General features: G+C 45.7%; 1 protein-coding gene across 1 annotated transcript in view; it reads left to right on the top strand.

Moving 5' to 3' along the window:
• TRANK1 (tetratricopeptide repeat and ankyrin repeat containing 1) overlaps positions 1 to 17766 on the top strand; it is an 85242-nt gene extending 67476 nt beyond the window's left edge. The window contains exons 18-23 of the mRNA XM_021714044.1: positions 1404 to 1507; positions 1618 to 1750; positions 7233 to 7378; positions 8490 to 11539; positions 12852 to 12950; positions 16212 to 17766. Coding sequence (XP_021569719.1) covers positions 1404 to 1507; positions 1618 to 1750; positions 7233 to 7378; positions 8490 to 11539; positions 12852 to 12950; positions 16212 to 16312 — 3633 coding nt within the window. The 3' untranslated portion in view covers positions 16313 to 17766. The remainder of the gene's footprint in view (positions 1 to 1403; positions 1508 to 1617; positions 1751 to 7232; positions 7379 to 8489; positions 11540 to 12851; positions 12951 to 16211) is intronic.
• Positions 17767 to 18803: the final 1037 nt, after the last annotated feature.

The following is an 18803-nucleotide window of genomic DNA, read 5'->3' as shown; positions in this document are numbered from 1 at the left end:
TGTCTTACCCTTTATTCCCTTCAGAACATTGTTGTGTTATCCATATGTGTTGCCCATGGATTTCCAAGTATTTATCCCATTAAAAATACCTTTTGAATGTTTGAATCTAAAATCTTTTAGGGGAGCCAGCACAGATGAGAATCTTATAAAAAGGCTTCTCCTCGCCTGACTTTATTTTGACCCTGCTAAAGGACTTCAGGACTCAGGTGGTTTATTGAGTTTTTGGCTGCATGTCAATAAATGTTTCAGAACCACCATATAAGGTTCTGTCACTCAACAAATACCTGTTGAGCTCTGGGCCAAGCATTATGTTTAGATCTCAGGAATCTAAAAGTGAGCACAACAAGCACACAGACCAGTGCACAGTTCAGCTGTTGTGGGTGTCACAGATGAGAGACCAGCTGCCCCCAGAACCAGCTGTCCTGGAAAGAGAGGCCAGGGAAGCCTTCTTGGAGGAAGGGAACCTTGAACTGAGACTATCGAATGAATGAGGTTAGCCACATAAAAGACAGAAGGGCATTTCAGTTAGAAGGAACAGTGTATGCCAGGGCCCTGCAATGGGAAGGGGTGTGGCACAGATAATGGGCATGAAAGGAGTCCCATGGGGCTGATGGGGCTGGGGAGGCCAAAGCACAGAGCATGAGGAAGAGAGAGACACCATCTTATCTATCAGCAAATGCCACTTAGTCCCTCACTTGCCTATACTGAGACCTCATGTCTACATGCTGGGCAAAATGTGAACTTTCTGCCCTTGTAGCCTGTGCTTTGAGACATGGTGTCAGCACTCCTGTTTTAGAAGAGCAGCTTTCTGCTGACAAGGATCAGGGTGCAGGCTGACTCTGCCGTGACACTTGTCTGCCCACCTTATAGTCAGAGGGTTTGCTAACTCAGATCCGCATGCCCTGAGGATCTGGATGTGTTGTGATGCCGTTTCTATTGCCATTTTTACCTCCAGTACATGCACTGTGGCTGTTCTACCAGTGCACAAAGTGGCTGACGTACTTACCAACTGTGTCAAAGCCCAGAAAAGCCACTGAACCGGTTGCTCCATGGCTCTGACCTGAGGTATACTATGAGAAGGATGATACTTCTTGCTTGTGGTTACTGGAAGATTAAGTAAGGGTGTTACTATGGAGGCCTATAAAAATACGCATTCTGTACCTTTCCATAAATACTTCCTAAAGGAACCTTTTTGTGTGAAGGGTTAGCTGGTCATACAGTTGGGCTTTTGCCTCCGAGGCTACTTTCTTTAACATACCTGCACTTTCCTGCTTCTTCCTCAGATTGGGCTGGTGCAAAACTCAATGTTTTGTCAGAACAAACATATAATGCATGCTTTAATTCTTATTCTGTATGTCACTTTAATTACCTTGCTGGGAATCAAAACATTTTGCCTTTTCCAGGTTGCAGCCAAGTGTTACCAAAAAGGAGGGGCATTTGAGAAGGAGAAGTTGGCTCTGGCTCATAACACTGCCCTGAACATGAAATCCAAGAAAGTCAGCCCCAGGTAAGAGTCTCAGGATAAATTCAGATTTGGTCTGATGAGAGCAGCATGTTAAATATATTGGTGTCAGGACAGCATTCCATGGAAATACTGTTTTGTTTCCTTTCCTCCAGGGAAAAGCAATTGGAGTATTTGGAACTGGCTAAGACCTATCTGGAGTGCAAGGAGCCAACACTATCCCTTAAGTGTCTGGGCTGTGCCAAGGAGTTCCAGCTCTCTGCTCAGCTTTGTGAGAGGCTGGGAAAGGTATGGCCCCCAGCCTGCGGCTGCTCCTGGGAAAACAGGGCTTCACTTGAGCAGATTAAGGGGTGGGCCCCTCACCCTCTGCTTGTGGCAGTAAGTTCCACGGAGGGAGAGGCTAACCCTGTCGATTCTAAGGATAACCCTTCTTTCTTTGTTTCTTCAAACTTTTAGAATGCTCTGAAGACGTGTGTGTGTGTGTGTGTGTGTGTGTGTGTGTGTGTACACATCCATGTCTGTGTTAATGTTTAAGGCCCAATATTAACCACAGGGAGGTCAAATGCTCAAACCAAAAGGCAGATGGGTTTTAGAATATTCTGTCTCTTTCTCTGTGTTTATAGTCTGGAGTTGGCTTGGGCAAATGACCTGGCATTTATGTGAAGGTTTTTCTGTGTTCCCAGTAGTTCCTCTAGATCTTCACTATCCAGTTCGGCAGCCACATGTGGCTATTTAATTTAAAATTCAAATTAATTACAATGTAATAAAATGAAAGATTCACATCCTCAGTCTTACAGAACATTTCCATCATTGTAGAAAGCGCTATTGGACAGAGCTGATAGTCTGGAACACAGCTACGCAGGGTGGCAGCAGGCCACGGGCTGGCATTTTCTGGCAGCAAGATTTTTAAAAAGTATTTATGTATTTATTTATTTTTGAGTAGGAGTCTCACTCTGTCACCCAGATTAAAGTGCAGTGACACAATGCTCATGGCCACCACAGCCTCAATCTGCTGTGCTCAGGCGATCCTTCTATCTCAACTTTCCAAGTAGCTGGAACTACAGGTGTGTGCCACCATACCCAGCTAATTTTTTAATTTATTGTAGAGATGAGGTCTCGCCAAGTTGCCCAGTCTGGTCTCGAACCCCTGAGCTCAGGCAGTCCTCTCGTCTCCACCTCCCAAAGTGCTGGGATTATATGGATGAGCCACTGTGCCCAGCTGCAGCAAGATTAACACAGAAGATGAAAGTGAGCAGTAAGAAATTTGTATAGGCCGGGCTCAGTGCCTCAGCCTGTAATCCCAGCACTTTGGGAAGCCTAGGCGAGTGGATGAGTGCCTGAGTCCGTGGGTTCAAGACCAGCCTGGGTAACTTGGTAAGACTTCATCTCTACAATAAAATAAAAAATAGCTGGGCGTGGTAGCACGTGTCTGTAGTTCTGGCTACTAGGAATCCTGAGGTGTAGGATTGCTGGAGCCCAGAAGGTCAATGCTGGGGTGGCTGTGAGTGTGCATGCTACTGTACTCCTGCCTAGGTGAAGGAGTGAGATCCAACTCAAAAAAAAAAAAAATTTGTACAGCCATCTGGCATTGCTGGGACATCCAAGTGGTCATTTTCTTATGGATTCTTTTTTTTTTTCATATTGGAAAATATAGTTTATTTAGAAAGTAAATGAGAGATTGAGAGGGAGAGAGAGAAAGATTTACTTCCCAAGGCAGGGAAGGGGACCAAAGCTAGAAAACCAGGATTCATTTTTAATGTATCAGTTGTGATGGATTGGAAATTTAAAACAATCTGGTCCTTCACCACAGGTAGTTGGAAAAGCTGTACTTGAGAAGCTGTGGGCTGTTACATTTTCCCCATATGAGGTTTGATGACCCTCCAGTAGGAAGGCAGGTTTCCATGTCTGCATGTAAAATGTTACTCCCAGATCCTCACAGCATTCTGGGCATCGTGAGGGTTGGAAGTGGGCTGTGCTAAAAAGTTTGAAGTGTGGCCCCAAGTCAGATAAGGCCTTCCCAATGCTGACTGCCCTGCTCCATGTTTATTATGGGAAGTGACATGTTAGAGTGTAGGAGATCGGGATGAAATGGGGATAGTGGAGAAGACATTTCAGTGTGGGTGGAAGTTTGAGTCTTCAGTTCCAGGAATGAGAATAGTTTTCGACCTCTTCAAATTCCATAGCCCCTACCCTTCATTCTCAGTACCACCACCCTGGACCCAGTGACTACAGAGACAGGCTTATGCCTATCACTTTCCCCTTTTTGCCTACCAGTGCCTGCTGTGACTGAGCCAGAGACCCCTTTCTTGTGTGCTTACCTATCCTGCCCCCCAGGCTGCCAAGCTGTACCTCTGAAAGTGGGGGTGGAGGGAGACCAGGACCATATATGCAGCCCGTGCTCCCTTCTCCGGCACTTCAGCACCTTCAAGTTGCAGAGAGCATCCGGCTTCTGGAGGCACAGCTTTCCTCTTTCCTTCCACTTCCATGGGCTCGGCCTCTAGACGCAGTTTCTTCTCCTTTCTCTCACTAGTACATCCTTGCAGCTCTAGACCCCACGCAGGGAAGAGTCTGGTCCCTTTCTTTACTCAGTCCCCTCCCTGGATGGCTGTGCAACCCTCAGCCAACAGCAGACTTCTTATGGTTATCTCATCCACGTTGACTGGCAAGATTTAGAGCGACCAGCTTAGAAGCAACCTTCACCTGGGTCCTCAGGCCATTCCACCTCCCTGTCCCCAAATGTACTCTGCCTCTGGGAAGACTTGTTAGTATGGGTGCCATGGGAGTGTAAGGTTTCCTTTCAGGGATTCCTGTACCTTGCCTGCTTCCTGCCTCTCTCTAGAGAGCAGAGTTGGTTTCCTGGGAAGTATCTCCAGGCCCTTGCTTTGAATGGCAGGTGGGGGTCTCCTCACCGAGCAGAGCAAACCAGAGTGGGGAGCCAGCTCTCTCTTATCTCTCCAGTTGGGCCCAAAGTTGGCACCTAATAAAACCTTTGTCATGCACAGGGATTTTGTTTTTTTCTTCTGAGTAGTCAGCATTGTTAAGAAGAGGAAAAGAGATGGGATGGTTAGATGTACTGGATATGGGGGTTTTATTGGAGTGGCCAAGATTGGTCTAGGAACTCCTTGATCTATGAGGTCTCTGGACATAGAAGAGACTTGTACCTGAATCTTTTTTTATTTTAGTAGTCTATGTAGTTTTCTCAAGTATCACCTAGCTAGATGTTTTCGAGGGCCTGGCACATATATTTTGTTTCATTTGATTTTGTTTTCTTTTTTGGACCTTAGGTACCTTAAGTAGATATATGAAATTAAAATATTCAACAAACAGGTGGACCCTTTACTGTGTGCCAAGCACTGTGGGTACTGGGTGACCACAGGCAACAAAGCAGAGGCTTCTACCTTTGGAGAACTTCTCTTTCCAGGGTGGGAGAGAGATGAGTAGATCAGCAAATAGTGTCTCAGATGTTAGTGGCCTGGAAAGGCTTAGAAAGACTAGAGTTGATTAAGAGAGAGGGTGTCAGGGGCTGCTGTTTTTGACAGGGGGGTTGGAAAGCTGATTTTGAGCAGAAATTATGAGTACAGCTGCTGAAGGGTATCACAGGCCAAGAACCTTCCAGGCAAAATCCCTAAGTGGGAGCATTCTGGTGAGTTTGTAGAGCTGCAAAGAAGCCAGTTTGGCCGGAGCAGAAGGAGGAGGGTGGAAATGGTAAATGGTCAAGAAGAGATGGCAGGGGCAGGTCAGTAGGACCTTGTTGGCCGTGGTGAGGACAGGGCTTTGTTCAAGTGGGCAGGGTTCCAGTGGAAGGTTTTGATTGGAGGAATAACATGAAGCTAATTCTTTGAATGCTCTGTGGAGAGGCCTGTAGGGAGCAAGAGCAGATGCAGAAAGGCAATTAGGAGAGTCTAGCTGTAGCTTAGGCTGACACAGTGGGTGGGGCTTGGATGACCACAATGGTGGTAGAGGTGGTGGGACTAGGGGAACATCCAGAAGATATCAGGGAATCTGAGCAGTTAGGAGTAGCTAATGGGCTGGATGGGAAGTGTGAAAGGAAGAGGAGTCAAATATACTTTTCTGTTCATAGCAAGCCCACCGTTGGTGGGTACAGTGCCCACTCATGGCATTTTATTTTGTTCAGTCTCTTCTTCACAGCCCATCTCCATTCCATTCTCTTCTCATTGGCAGCCATTCTAGTACATTTTGTATATGTCCTCAAATGCATACATTATTGAATATAGATAGTGGTGTCTTCTATACATATACACATTAAGCTTATCTAAATAGCATCTTTTTCTGCTTTTTTCCTTTTCCACCCCCTGCTATGTAGTGTAAAGGTCTGGCTATGCTTCTGACTGTCATATATTCCAGAGTGGGCATCCACTGAGTTGACTTACCCATTTCCTAGTGATGAACGTCCAGGTTGCCATGGCCTCCTGACTGTCACACATAGCACCGTGGTGCAGTATGTTCTTACAGGCCGGTGTGAGACTTTTTCGAGATGTGTTGCCACGACTGGGCTTGTTGGCCCCGGGATATGCATGTCCTTTATTTCGCTAAGTGTGGCCACTTTGCTTTCCAGAATGGCCACGTCACTTTATTTATAAGGGTTCTGTGGTTTCCACATTTTTGACCATGTTCAGTGAGTTTTGATTTTTAAAATTTTTGCAAACCTGGTGGATGTATTTCACTACAGTTTTAATTTGCATTCCTCTGATTGTTAGTGAAGTTGAGTATCTTCATTTATTTGTTAGTCATTCAAGCTTCCCCTGCTGCAAACTGTCTTTTTGTAACCTTTGCATAGTTTTCTCTTGTGTTTCCAGGAAAATGTTTTTCTTGTGGTTGCAGGAATTATTTTTATGTCTAGACCTGTCCAGTCTCGTATGGCAGCCATTAGCCACATGTGGCTCTCTCGCCTCAGATTAATTAAAATTAAAAATTCAGTTTCTTGGTTGCAGAACTCACATTTTAAGGGCTTGGTATTCAGATATGGCTAGTGGCTAGCAGATTAGAAAGCACAGATATAAATGTTTGTCTTGGCTGGGTATGGTGGCTCACATCTGTAATCTCAGCACTTTGGGAGGCCAAGGTGGTAGGATTGCTTGAGCTCAGGAGTTCAAGACCAGCCTGGGCAACTTAGTGAGACCTCGTCTCTATTAAAAAAAAATGAGTCAAGTGTGGTGGCAAGTGCCTGTAGTGCCAGCTACTCAGGAGGCTGAGGTGGAAGGATCTCCTGAATCTAGGAGGTCAAGGCTACGTGATCGTGACTGCACTCCAGCCTGGGCAATACAGTGATACTCCAATTCAAAAATAAATAAATATTTGTCTTGTATTTACTTTATTTCATGTGTCTTTTGTTGAACAGTTTTCATATAATCCAATCTATTAGCTTTTTTCCTGAAGTTTCTATGCGGTGGGCTTTGTTGAAGACTTCATTTGTTGAAGGAATCAAGTGAAGACTCCTTCCACTTGAGTTTGACCTCAAGGTCACAAAGATAGTCTCATCCATTTTCCCACAATAGTTTTCACATTTAGATCTTTGACTCACTCGGGGTTTGCCTTTTTGTATGGTGTGAGATTGGGATTTAACTTTTTTTCTCTCTGTAAAGAATTTGTTTTCCTAATATTATCTGTGTTACAGCATTTTTCACTGGATTCTAACAAATAGCAGACATACGGCTGTCCTCTTAATTATTCACAGTATTGGTTTATTTTTAAGATTAGAAAGCTATATTATGAGTACTCCAAATAAAAGTAAAATTTTACTCTGTCCTAGATAAGAGATGCTGCCTATTTCTATAAGCGAAGCCAGTGCTACAAAGATGCTTTCAGATGCTTTGAGCAGATACAGGAATTTGATCTAGCACTCAAAATGTACTGCCAAGAGGAGCTTTTTGAAGAAGCTGCTATTGCAGTGGAAAAGTAGGTGGTTTTATTCTCTCCCTTCTCCCTCCCTCCCTCCTTCCCTCCTACTTCTCTCTGGGGGCAGCTTGCCCTGGGCGGTGGTGTCCTGCTGCTTCTCAGGGCTCGGCCATGCTGCTCTCCTTCCACTTGAGTGGTAGCCTCAGTGCTGGGTCAGAAGCTCCTAGAGAAGAGGGCTCTGTGTTTTCCACTCTCTTTATAAGCTTTGACACGGTGACATGAGGAAAGGAGGCTAAAGAACATGAGGGTGGGGATGAGAGCATATATAACAGGATATATTGACCTCAATAAGCAGAATAAATGGGGAGCCCTTTAGAACTTCCTTCATCTCACATGAATCCAGCTACATGCACACCTGGCAAAAGAGGAGAATCCCAAGTTGGACAATAAGGGAAGACTAATGTAATTACTGATGTGTATACAGCCTCCATTTCATCCTTTCTCATTAATGACTTATCACCTGGGTATGGTGGCTCAAGCCTATAATCCCAGCACTTTGGGAGGCTGAGGTGAGAGGATTTTCTGAGCTCAGGGGTTCGAGACCAACCTGGGCAATTTGGCGAGACCTCGTCTCTACAATAAATTAAAAAATTAGCCAGGCATGGTAGTGCACACCTATAGTTCCAGCTACTTGGAAGACTGAGGTGGAAGGATCGCCTGAGCTCAGCAGGTCAAGGCTGTGGTGGCCACGAGCATGCCACTGCACTCCAGCCTGGGCAACAGAGTGAGATTCCAACTCAAAAAAAAAAAAAAATCACTTATCAAACTTAACAGAGTTGTATTCCCAAAATGATCACCATGCTTTTATGAGGGCTGAAGGGAAGTTTTTCAAGGATAATGTTGACTGTGTGTAAATTTTATTATACAGATTGACTTTCATACTTAACACTCAAAGCACACTAATGCCTGATTGAAGAATCAAGAATCTATTATTCATTGTTATTATACTGATAACAGTGTAAAATGAAGCATTTATATGAATACTTGACAAGTTTAGGTCTTATTTTGTAGTATCTACATGTGGTAGTTTTAAGTTGCTCTTGTGACTGTATCCTGGAAGAAATTTTCTATTGGCTAGTGATAGGTTGACATTTGCATCCTGTCTTTGCAGGTATGAAGAAATGTTAAAGACCAAGACCCTTCCCATTTCCAAGCTCTCCTATTCTGCTAGTCAGTTTTACTTGGAAGCTGCTGCCAAGTACCTGAGTGCAAATAAGATCAAGGAAATGATGGTTGTCCTCTCGAAGCTAGACATAGAAGACCAACTGGTGTTCCTGAAGTCTCGGAAACGCTTAGCAGAGGCTGCAGACTTGCTGAACAGGGAAGGTAGGAGAGAGGAAGCTGCCTTGCTGATGAAGCAACATGGCTGCCTCCTGGAGGCTGCCAGACTCACTGCTGACAAGGATTTCCAGGCTTCGTGTCTGCTGGGCGTCGCCCGCCTCAATGTGGCCAGAGATTCTGACATAGAACATACCAAGGTCATTCTGAGAGAAGCACTTGATCTCTGCTATCAAACCCGCCAGATGTCTGGCATTGCTGAGGCCCATTTCCTGCAGGGAGTAATACTGAGAGACTTTCAGAAACTCAAGGATGCCTTCTTCAAGTTTGATACGCTCAATCATTCAGCCGGAGTAGTAGAAGCCCTCTACGAGGCAGCTAGCCACTGTGAGGCTGAGTCTGAGAAGGTTCTGGCCCTGGCTCCAGGGGGCTTGGAAGTCCTTCTCAATCTGGTCAGGGCCCTCAAAAGAGTGACAAACAATGCTGAAAAGGAAATGGTCAAGTCCTGCTTTGAGTTTTTTGGGATTTCCCAGGTGGATGCCAAGTATTGCCAGATAGCTCAGAATGACCCTGGGCCCATATTAAGAATAATTTTTGACCTGGATTTGAACTTGAAAGAGAAGAAAACAAAAGATTACTTTTTGATAATGACTGACCTAGTGAAATTAGCCCTAAACAAACACCTTTTGAGCAGGCTGTGTCAGATCACACAAAGCCTGCTTGGGAAGACCTTCCCAGGGGTCTGCATGAAGTTTATTGTAGGCTTAAAATGTAAGGATGAAAACTGTAAAGATTTTCACAGGCCTCTGCGGCGTTGTGAGGCCAAGTGCTTAGTTCAGTCGAAAATAAACCTGGTGGCAATCAAGGGATTGCTTCTGGAAGCTAAAAATGTATTCCCTAACATCTTGGCTGAAGAACTTGGAACAATTGATTATATTTTGTCTACAGATATGTATGACCTTTGCAAATCCTTCCTGAATGTCCTCTTCCCTAAGCATTTCCATCAGAGAGTGTTGTCAGAAAACCCCATGGCGTGCAAAGAAATTCTCAAACCAAGTTACAAATCCTTCCGATCTTTCAGGTTTGCTTTGAAAGAGTATATCCACTTACTGTTTCAAAACGAAACGGCCCGCAGCCGCCGAGAATCCACAGACCTGTGGCTGAGTGCCATGCAGGCTTTCCTTCTCTCCTCCAGCTACCCGGAGGAATTTGAAAAATTACTCCATCAGGAGGAGGACAACTACAACAGAGAGCTCAAAACTCTAGAGTCTGAAAAAGAGGAAAGGGGCAGGGGGAGAGGCAGCAGGGTGAAAGGAATTGAAGGGAAATTTGGCATGTTGGTGCCCAACAAGGATGACAGAAATTCTGACAAGACCCACCTGTGTTTCATCCGACTGCTGGAGAATTGCATCGACCAGTTCTATGTGTACAGGAACCCAGAAGACTACAAGAGGCTCTTTTTTCGTTTCATGAATTTCCTCATCAAGAGGTGCAAAGAACCACTCATCCCCAACATTGGGAACACAGTGGCCCTGCTAGAGTTCCAGTTTGTCCACTGTGGGGTAGTGCTGGCCCGCCTCTGGAAGAACGCCATCCTGTGCCTCCCCAAGAGCTACATTGCACTTTTGCACTACTGGGAGTTCATCTTTAGCAAGAAGGACAAGGAGTCTGGGGATGTGTTCTCCATCATTCAGGAATACAAACCGAAGGATGTAACAAGAGCCATTCAGAAATTCCGGTTCCACCTCACTTACCTCGTCAGGGTGCTGTGTGGCTCTGAGAATGTGAACTTCAACGTTCTGCTTGATGCTTTCAGTGAAATAGACTATGTGGTTTCGGGTGAGGCTGAGCGGACACTGGTGTTGTGCTTGGTGATGCTAGTGAATACCAAGGAGATCGTACAGCCATACTGCAAGCCTCTCTTGTACTGCCACTTCCAGGAGATTGAGAAGAGGCTGCAGCTCATGAGTATGGACTGCCCAGACCAGGTTCCCGAGAGGCTCCTGAAGGTGGTGAGGCAGGTGTTGATGGCAACCAACGTGAAGTCTGTGGCTGAGGCACTGCAGGACCTGCTCTTGGAGCGGGATGAAGAGTACCTGATGGACTGCCACTGGAGGTGGGATAGCGTGCACACCAAAGGGTCTGTGGTCCGCGGCCTCTATCATGAGGAGGTTAAGCTAAACCGCTTGCTTTGTGTAGAACCCGTGGACCACTCTGCCGAGCCTGAGTGTGAGTTTGGTCAGGATGAGACAGATGAGCTGGCATTGGAAGACCGAGACCATGTCCTGGCCACCATCCTTTCTCAGAAGCAGCGGAAGGCCTCCATCCAGCGGAAGTTGAGAAGGGCATGCCTAGTGGTATCCCTGTGCATCAGTTGGAGGAGAAGAGTGGGAGCCCAGACGGAGCATGTCAGGGAGGAGGCCAGGGACCCTGGGGCCGGGAACTTCAAAAAGGCTGATGTGGACAGGACCCAGTGTGACCTATGTGGGGTGAAGTTCACCCGGAACCCTGAGAACTATTTCAGCCCCAGTAAAGCATTTGAGGGTGTGGCTTCAGAGGCTGCGGTCCTTTCCAGAGCCGAGCTGGAAGGGAAGGAGTGTCAGGAGAGGAACAGCGAGACTTATGAGCAGCACATCCAGCTGGAAAGCCACCAGAGGCAGCAAGTGGCCTACCAGAAATACTCGGAATTTTTCCATGAGCAGGTGGACCCAGCCATTGATGAAGGCAGGCTGGTGGTGCAGGACATTGAGCAGAGCGTGTGGATCCACAGTCACGTAGGCTCTAAGGAGCATAGCCACATGCTGCAGAGGAAGGTCCAGGAGCACATCAAGAGGGTTTCAGATACAGTGGAAGACCTCTACAGACGAAAGGCCTGGGCTGGCGGTAAGGGCCTGCGGAGATGGGAGCCCAGGCAGGGTTAGACCCAAGCTGGAGACTGCTAATCACAGTTAAATCACTTGTAGGAACTTCTGACTTCAGGATGGTGGAATCTTGTATTAGCATACAAGTGAGGAATGTATGCTCTCAAATTACAGCAAAACCTCATTGTTTGGACGGTCCCTCACCCAATTAAAAGTTTGTGATTATCTTTGGCCAGGATTGTTTCCCCAGTTGCTATGGATGAGATAACAGTTTGCTAAATAATTCTATGCAGAGGATATAGGGAGAATGTTTAAAGTCTTTGTTTTTTTCTTTTTGAATCAGGGTCTCACTCTGTTGCCCTGGCTAGAGTGCAGTGACACCATCATGGCTCACTTTAGCCTCTACCTCCTGGGCTCAGGTGATCCTTCCACCTCAGCTTCCCAAATGGTTGGGACTACAGGCTCACACTGCTATCCCTGGCTAATTTCTTTTTTTTACTTTTTGTAGAGATGTGGTCCCTCTGTATTGCCTAGACTGGTCTTGAACTGGCATCAAGTGGTCCTCCTGCCTCAGCCTCTCAAAGGGTTGGGATTACAGGTGTGAGCCACCATGCCCAGCCCTAAAGTCTTGAGAAAATTCTTGAAAGTTCTCCTTGATTCATTATTGAATGATCATTTCTTTTTGTTGTTGTTGTTGTTGTTTTTATTTTGAAATTGTGGGGTCTAATTCAGGGTTAGGTATACAAATGTTCATTGTGCAAGTACCCTTATTGATGAGGTGAATGATCATTTCTTGAGCACCTACTATGGACTGAACCCTTGACTGAGATCTAGAATTGTGTAGCTTGTCTCTTAAGTCCTTTTAGGAGGGTCCCAGTGTAAGCCTTTAATTAGAAGAATTCACATATGGTCTTAGAATCAGGTTTCCCCTAGCTGCCTTATTAGCTGCTTCTTGGCAGCGCTGAGTGGAAGTTATGTTATGTGTAAACCTAGTGAAATTGAATATTTTAAAACATTTTACAGTTCAACCACTCTTTTCAGTTTAAGGCTTAATGACAGTCTGAACATGAAAGTTCCTGAAAATGTTTGCAATTGACAATCTCTACAGACATACAGTAGTGGCATCAGGCTAGCCTTTAATTGTAGTTTATGCTTGTGGCCGCAGAAGGCAGCTCTGGGTCACCCTATAAGGAGGGCTCTCTTCAGAGAACGCACAGAGACCAGCTCCTGGTGGAGGTGGGGTGAGGGTGGTGGTGTTGGCTCCAGTACTAAGTGTTCTGGTCTCTATAGCAGCCTTTTCACTCAGAGCCCCTGTTCTTTGGTTTGTTCTATAGCGGAGGAGGTGATGACTCGGCTGGTCAACATTCTGGTCCAGTCAGTCGGGAATGCACGAGAGTGGCTGATGAAAACAGAGTTCCACTTAAACAAAGAAGGTAAGGAGTCATTTATTCCAGGGTCAGGTAATGTTTTAAGTCCTGTGGTTCTTGATACTGTTAGCTCCCAAGTGAATCTGAGGTGTGACTTCCCAGTGATGTCAATAGTGTCCTCTCACTGTCTGGGGACATCACCCCGTGTGTGAAATTGTTAGCAACATAATATCTGTATTTTCCTCTCTGACTATGAGGGCCATAATTCCAGGCTGATGTTAGTTGCTAAAAGCCTCTTGCTGCTCATGAACTGATTTTGATGATGTTCAGTCACTGTGCATATTCAATATACAGTGACTCCCAAGGACAGACAAAGGATTGCAAAGCCATTCCTTGATAAATATGTTTTCCTGTGTCAATCATTCGTTTAAGTCAGTGGATATTTATTGAGTGTCTAATATATGTCAGTGCTGTTCTGGGCCTGGGGATGCACTTTTGAACAAAAGAAGCAAAATTATTGGGGAAACTTGCATTTATCTTCCTACAGAGCATTAAAAACTTGTGTAGAATGAATTTTTTTCTGGCATTCAGAATTACCTTACCGAGTTCTGTGTGATCCAGAATGTCTTTCCTCTTGCCCATTCTAGCTGCTGCCCCCTCCCAGCTGGATCACATTTCTTTTTGCTGCAGGTATTTTACCAACCCCAGATGCTCCTGGAAATTCTAGACTCCCCAGATGGGGAAAACTTGAAGGGACTTGGCACAAATGTCTGTGCCAATAAAAAATCTGGTTGGGCTTTTTAGTTTTCTTTTGACACTTAGTAAATGCCAATCCATTCTCTTCTGGCCTTTAAGGTTTCTGCTGAAAAGTCTGCTGTTAGTTTGGTAGGGCTTTCCTTTATTGGTGACTGGATACTTTTCTCTTGAGAGTTTTAAAATTCTTCTGCATTGACTTTAGTCATTCTGAATATAATATACCATAGTAGCCCTTTTTGCAGTGTATTTTGCAGATTGCTGGGCCAACTGTATTTGGATGTCTAACTCTCCTGCTAGACTTAGAAAGTTTTCATAATTATCTCCTTAAAAGGTTTTCTAAACTTTTTGATCTCTCTTCTCCCTTGAAAATACCAATAGGGCAAACCCCCTCAGGTCCCCTCCCACTGTGGGAAATTTTCTGTCCTCTCAATAAATACTACTTTCAAAAAAAAAAAAAGAAAATACCAATAATTTGTAAGTTTGGTCCCTTATGTAGTCCCAGACATCTCACAGGCCTTATTTATTCTTTTTGATTATTTTTTCTTGACTATATTATTTCCAACAATCTATCTTTAAGTTTCAAGAGTCTTTTCTTGGTCAATTCTATTATTGAAGCTTTTGAATGTATTTTGTATTTCCTTCAATGAATTTTCAGTTCCATAATTTCTGTTTGGTTGTTTTTCAAGATCTCTTTTCATGGTAAATTTTCATTTCCTGAATTATTTTTCTGATCTCTTTGTATTGGTTATCAGATTCCTCTTGTGTCGCATTGAGCTTCTTTAAAATCAATATTTTGAGTTCTTTATTGGCATTTTGAGAAATTATTTTTGATTGGGATCTGTTGCTGGACAATTGTTGTGATTCTTTGGTGGTGTCATCTTTCTCTGCTTTTGCATGTTTCCTGTGTCCTTTCATTGATATTTGTACTTCTGGTATAGCACGCGCTTGTCCCAATTTTTTGAAATTGGTTTTTTAGGGGAGAATTTTTTCCTGAGGATGTATGTATGTTGTTGGTTGAACAGGATACTTTGGCTTTGATTTTGGGTGCCTGTAATAGTGTGATCTTTGTGTGACTTCTTCGGCTGTACACAGGATCCGTGGTATCTGTGATTTCTTAGTGGCTTCTAAGGTACAGTTATTAGTTGTGGTTGTGTTAGGATTTTGCTGGGGTCTCAGATGCCAACTGAGCCAGTCTTCGGGCTCCATTGGTGGAAGCAGTGGGTTGAGTATGCCTGTTGTTAGGCCCCAGTGCAGCTTACACTCACACTGGTGTTAGTGGTTCCTGGAGGGCCAATTCTTGGGCCTCCAGTTGACTTGCTCAGAAGCTAGTAGTAGGAGTGGTGAACTGTTCTTAGTCCCATGGACATCTGGTGTGGTATGGGTGGTAGAGCAACCCCCTGGGACCCACGCAGTCCTGTTAGTGTTGCTGGAAGTTGCAGTGGGTTGGGTGGGCTAGTCCCCAGTCCCACAGCTTCCTGCGGCAGGGTGGTGGGTATTGTCCTAAGTGTGCTTAGGAGAACTTGGTCTCCCTTATCCCTCCCCCAGCTGGGTGCTGGCATTAGCCTTATTGCCTCAAATTCAGCCCAGTATAGGGCATATCTCAGGTTAAACTATCAAAAGGCCCCTTGGGCCTGTGACAGGGTGAGGGATGTGGGGAAAGGGAGCTGGGGCCTGGCGTCTGGGGCCTGGGGGTTTGGCAGCAGGGTCCCTTCTAGGCAGGCACTTTGGGCAAGAATCTGTGGGGAGTGCGGTCTCCTCACGTCTTTGTCTCACAGCAGCACGTTGTTGGGCAGTGGATATTGCCCTTGATATGCATAGGAGGTTCTGTTTTCCTTGACCCTCCTCAGCCAGGCAGTGACTGCAGCAGTGTCAGCCCAAACTTAGCTCAACGGCAGCCCAGCATTAAACTTTCAAAATGACGCATCGGGCCTGGGGCAGAGGGGGCGTGGCACCATCCAGGCAAGCTGTGTGGGCAAGAAACTATGGGGAGTGAGGTCTACTCATGTCTGGATCTCAACACCAGCATGCAGCAAGCTGCAGGACTCTCTCACGGTGCATGGGAGCACCTGTTCTCCCCCTCCCTTCTTGGAGCAGCACAGTGGCAGCAGCTGTGTCTCTAAATCCCCAGTATTTTGGCTCTCAAAATGGCACCCAGCTGAGGTTGGATGCCTGTGGGATTCCAGGGCATTTCTTTTCTGGAGCAATGTCTCTGTGCCGTCTCTAGGCAGCTCCCTATGTCAGACCCAAAGCCCCAGTGGCTCAAAGGTTTCTCCAGGGACTAATTGCTTGTTCAGAGTGTGGTGCCCTTGGCGTTTCTCTCTTGCTGTTTTCCTGCATCCAGGAACCCTCCTGGCTCTCAGTCCTCCACCCGGCAAGCTGCCTTGAGCACTCTCCGTACTCACTTTTGGTGCTTCCCATCACTTTTCTGGTGAATCTTGGCATTCTCCAGAGATCTGTTTAAAATGTATCTACTTACTATTCTGGTTCCTCTCCATGGAGGTGGCCCATACTACCTGTGTCTAATCAGCCATCTTGATCCACCCTGTGCTTTTTCTTTTTCTTTTTAAACAGGTATCATTCAGGAAGATGATTATGAAAATGAAGTTGAAGACTTTGGTGAGCTCCGTCCTAGAATGCGTTCACGAAAATGTGGAAAACAGAGAAAATACTAATGTTCACATAACTGCTGCCTCCTAAACCTTCAGAACATTCCATTCTGACTTAGAATTCTGAGTGCAGGAGCAGAAGAGAAAAAGAATGTGAATAAGTGTTTAAAAAAAGGAGGAGAGTCTAACAACACTTTTAAAATTGTTCTTTCAGTGATAGCTTAGAGTCTGATTGCTCCCTCACCTTCAGGGACCTCATATGTGGTTTCCAAATGAAGTCTAGCAGAATAGTCCCCCCCACAGAGTGTTCAGGGAGAGGAATTGTAGCTGAAAGGAATATTGAGACTCCTCACTCCAGAGTCCCCAGTCTCTCTGGCTCATCCCCATCATGACACAGGAGTCAGTAGCAGGGGACTGAGTGTTTAAGAGGACACATCTCCCTCACAGTTGCTGCTGCTCTGGGCCAGGAAGTCCTCTATGCCTTCCCTTATCTCCTGCCACACTCCTGCAACATCAAGTAGTACAAGAGCTGTGTGCACCCAGGGTCCACGTGGGCCCCACCACCAGCCACCCCGGCCTCAGGCCACATTCCAGTCATCTCTGAGCCCTCTTGTAATGTAGTTTCTTCTGTTCTATATGTTAGCCTTTTCTCTCTGTGGCAACTTTTTGCCCTTCTTCCCTCCATTTTTTGGGCCTGGCGTCAGCTACCCGTGCAAGTTATGATTAGATTACCTCAGATTGTAGTCAAGAATTCACCCAGTGTTCTTTGGACACACTTTTCCTAGAGGAAAAGGCTAGGAATATTGCTGGTGGTGTTCCTAGTCTGCTTCCCCAAAGTAGTCCTAACTCTGCCTTGGCTGTGGTGCAAACATTCCAAAAAAGTGTTTGGTATGCAGTCCTATACATCTAGCTTTTAAATTCTCCCTGGCAAGTTTGCCACCCTAGAGTATGTTGATATTCTGATGAGTTACCACCCACTGAGCTCACCGTGGTGGGACAGTAACCTGCACAGCCACAGGTTTGGAGCAGGTGACAGATAAGGAAGCCAGCTGTACAGCGCCAGTCCTTCGGGATTTGGCTATGAATCACTGCCACATGGCTGATAGGCCCTGTAAGAGGGTGGGATGGGCCTGTGCACAGGAGGCCATTGCTTCTCCCTCCACCCACTGACCAGCAGTCATCAGTATGGCCCCACTTGGGAAACCTTCAGGCCTCTCTGATGGTTACTGCCCACCCTTGTCCCGCCCCTCAACTCAGCTTGGTGTCAGGTTCACATTGGTGTTTGATTGTTTTGTCCTCATAGCAGAACCAATTTCTCCCCATGTTGCTGCTGCCATTGCTGCTTGCTGTTTTCTCTTGTTTTTCTAAATGACTCTGTTTCCTTGAAATGGTTATGTTTCCAATTTATATTCCAGGTGTTTTAAAACAAACTTTACTTGACAGAAAAAAGAAACAATACCCCGATCAAATCTTGCTGTATTGTCATAGTTTTGTAAAATTAAATCATGTCTCTTACCTGCTTCTGTTGTGTGGTTTATTTCTAATCTCTACTCAGAGAGTAATGGGGTAAATAGTGGAGCTGGTTCCTTCTGGTCAGCTGGTTGATGCTGGCCTTCTGAAATTAAGAAATCCAGGGACAGAGAAAAGAAGCTCAGTCCAGGGACTCATCACTGGTTGAAGTGTCCTTGAGGGCCTGCTCTGTGATTTTCTTTCTAATCTGGACGCTCCTGAACATGCAGGGTTTGGGCCAAAAGGAGTTTTGACCATGCCGTGTACCAGGGCTTTTTCCTAACAAGGAATGTTGCCCTGGGAGACAGAAGACCTGGAATCAAATCCCTTTCCTGCCCTTAATGAACTGTGGAACCCAGGGTGAGTCAGATCTGTTCAGCCCTGAGCACCTAAGCATGGTACCACCTTCGAGAGCCTCATGATCTGGGGCAGGAGAGAGATGGGAATGTGAGAAAACAATGGTTGTAGAAATGTGCATTGCATGGGTGGTAACAGCTGGGCCTCAGTTTCCCTTTTTGGGAAATTGGTACTTCCTGCCTGATGCAGGGTGGTTTTGCAAGCCGTTGCCATGGGTTTGCATTATCCTCAGGTCATGGTGCTGTGATGTCATTTGCTTGTGTCAGGTGAGCAGGACAGCTGAATCTTAGCAAGCAAAGCATTTGATCCCATGTTTCTGCATTACAGTTTTAGAAATGGGATAGATGATCCTGCTTCCTTCTATATCAGCACTGTCCGGTAGAACTTCCTTAGAGATCCACCCCCAAGAATCCATCTCCTCAACTCAGAAGGTTCCTCAGAGTGGGTGTGAAGGTTGGGAGAGGAGAATGGAATTCAGCAGAAAGATCAATAACTGCCATTAATGACCTGAGTCCTGGTCTGGGGCCCCGTCCAGCAGCAGGGGCTTTGGTGTCTTGGCCTTGCCTGGAAGTCCAAGACCAGGGGATGTGTCGGGTTCCCAAAACCACTTGCAGGTTTGGTAATTCACTAAGAGGGCTCACAGGACTCAGTAGTTGTAGTCACAGCTCTGGCCTCTAGCAAAGTCACACCA

Source organism: Carlito syrichta, unplaced genomic scaffold (genome assembly GCF_000164805.1).
Source record: "Carlito syrichta isolate Samal-C Ts95f unplaced genomic scaffold, Tarsius_syrichta-2.0.1 Scaffold305170, whole genome shotgun sequence".
In the NCBI taxonomy this organism is placed as follows: domain Eukaryota; kingdom Metazoa; phylum Chordata; class Mammalia; order Primates; family Tarsiidae; genus Carlito; species Carlito syrichta.
The sequence above is the reverse complement of the archived record's forward strand: the minus strand, read 5'-3'. Positions and strand labels throughout refer to the sequence as shown.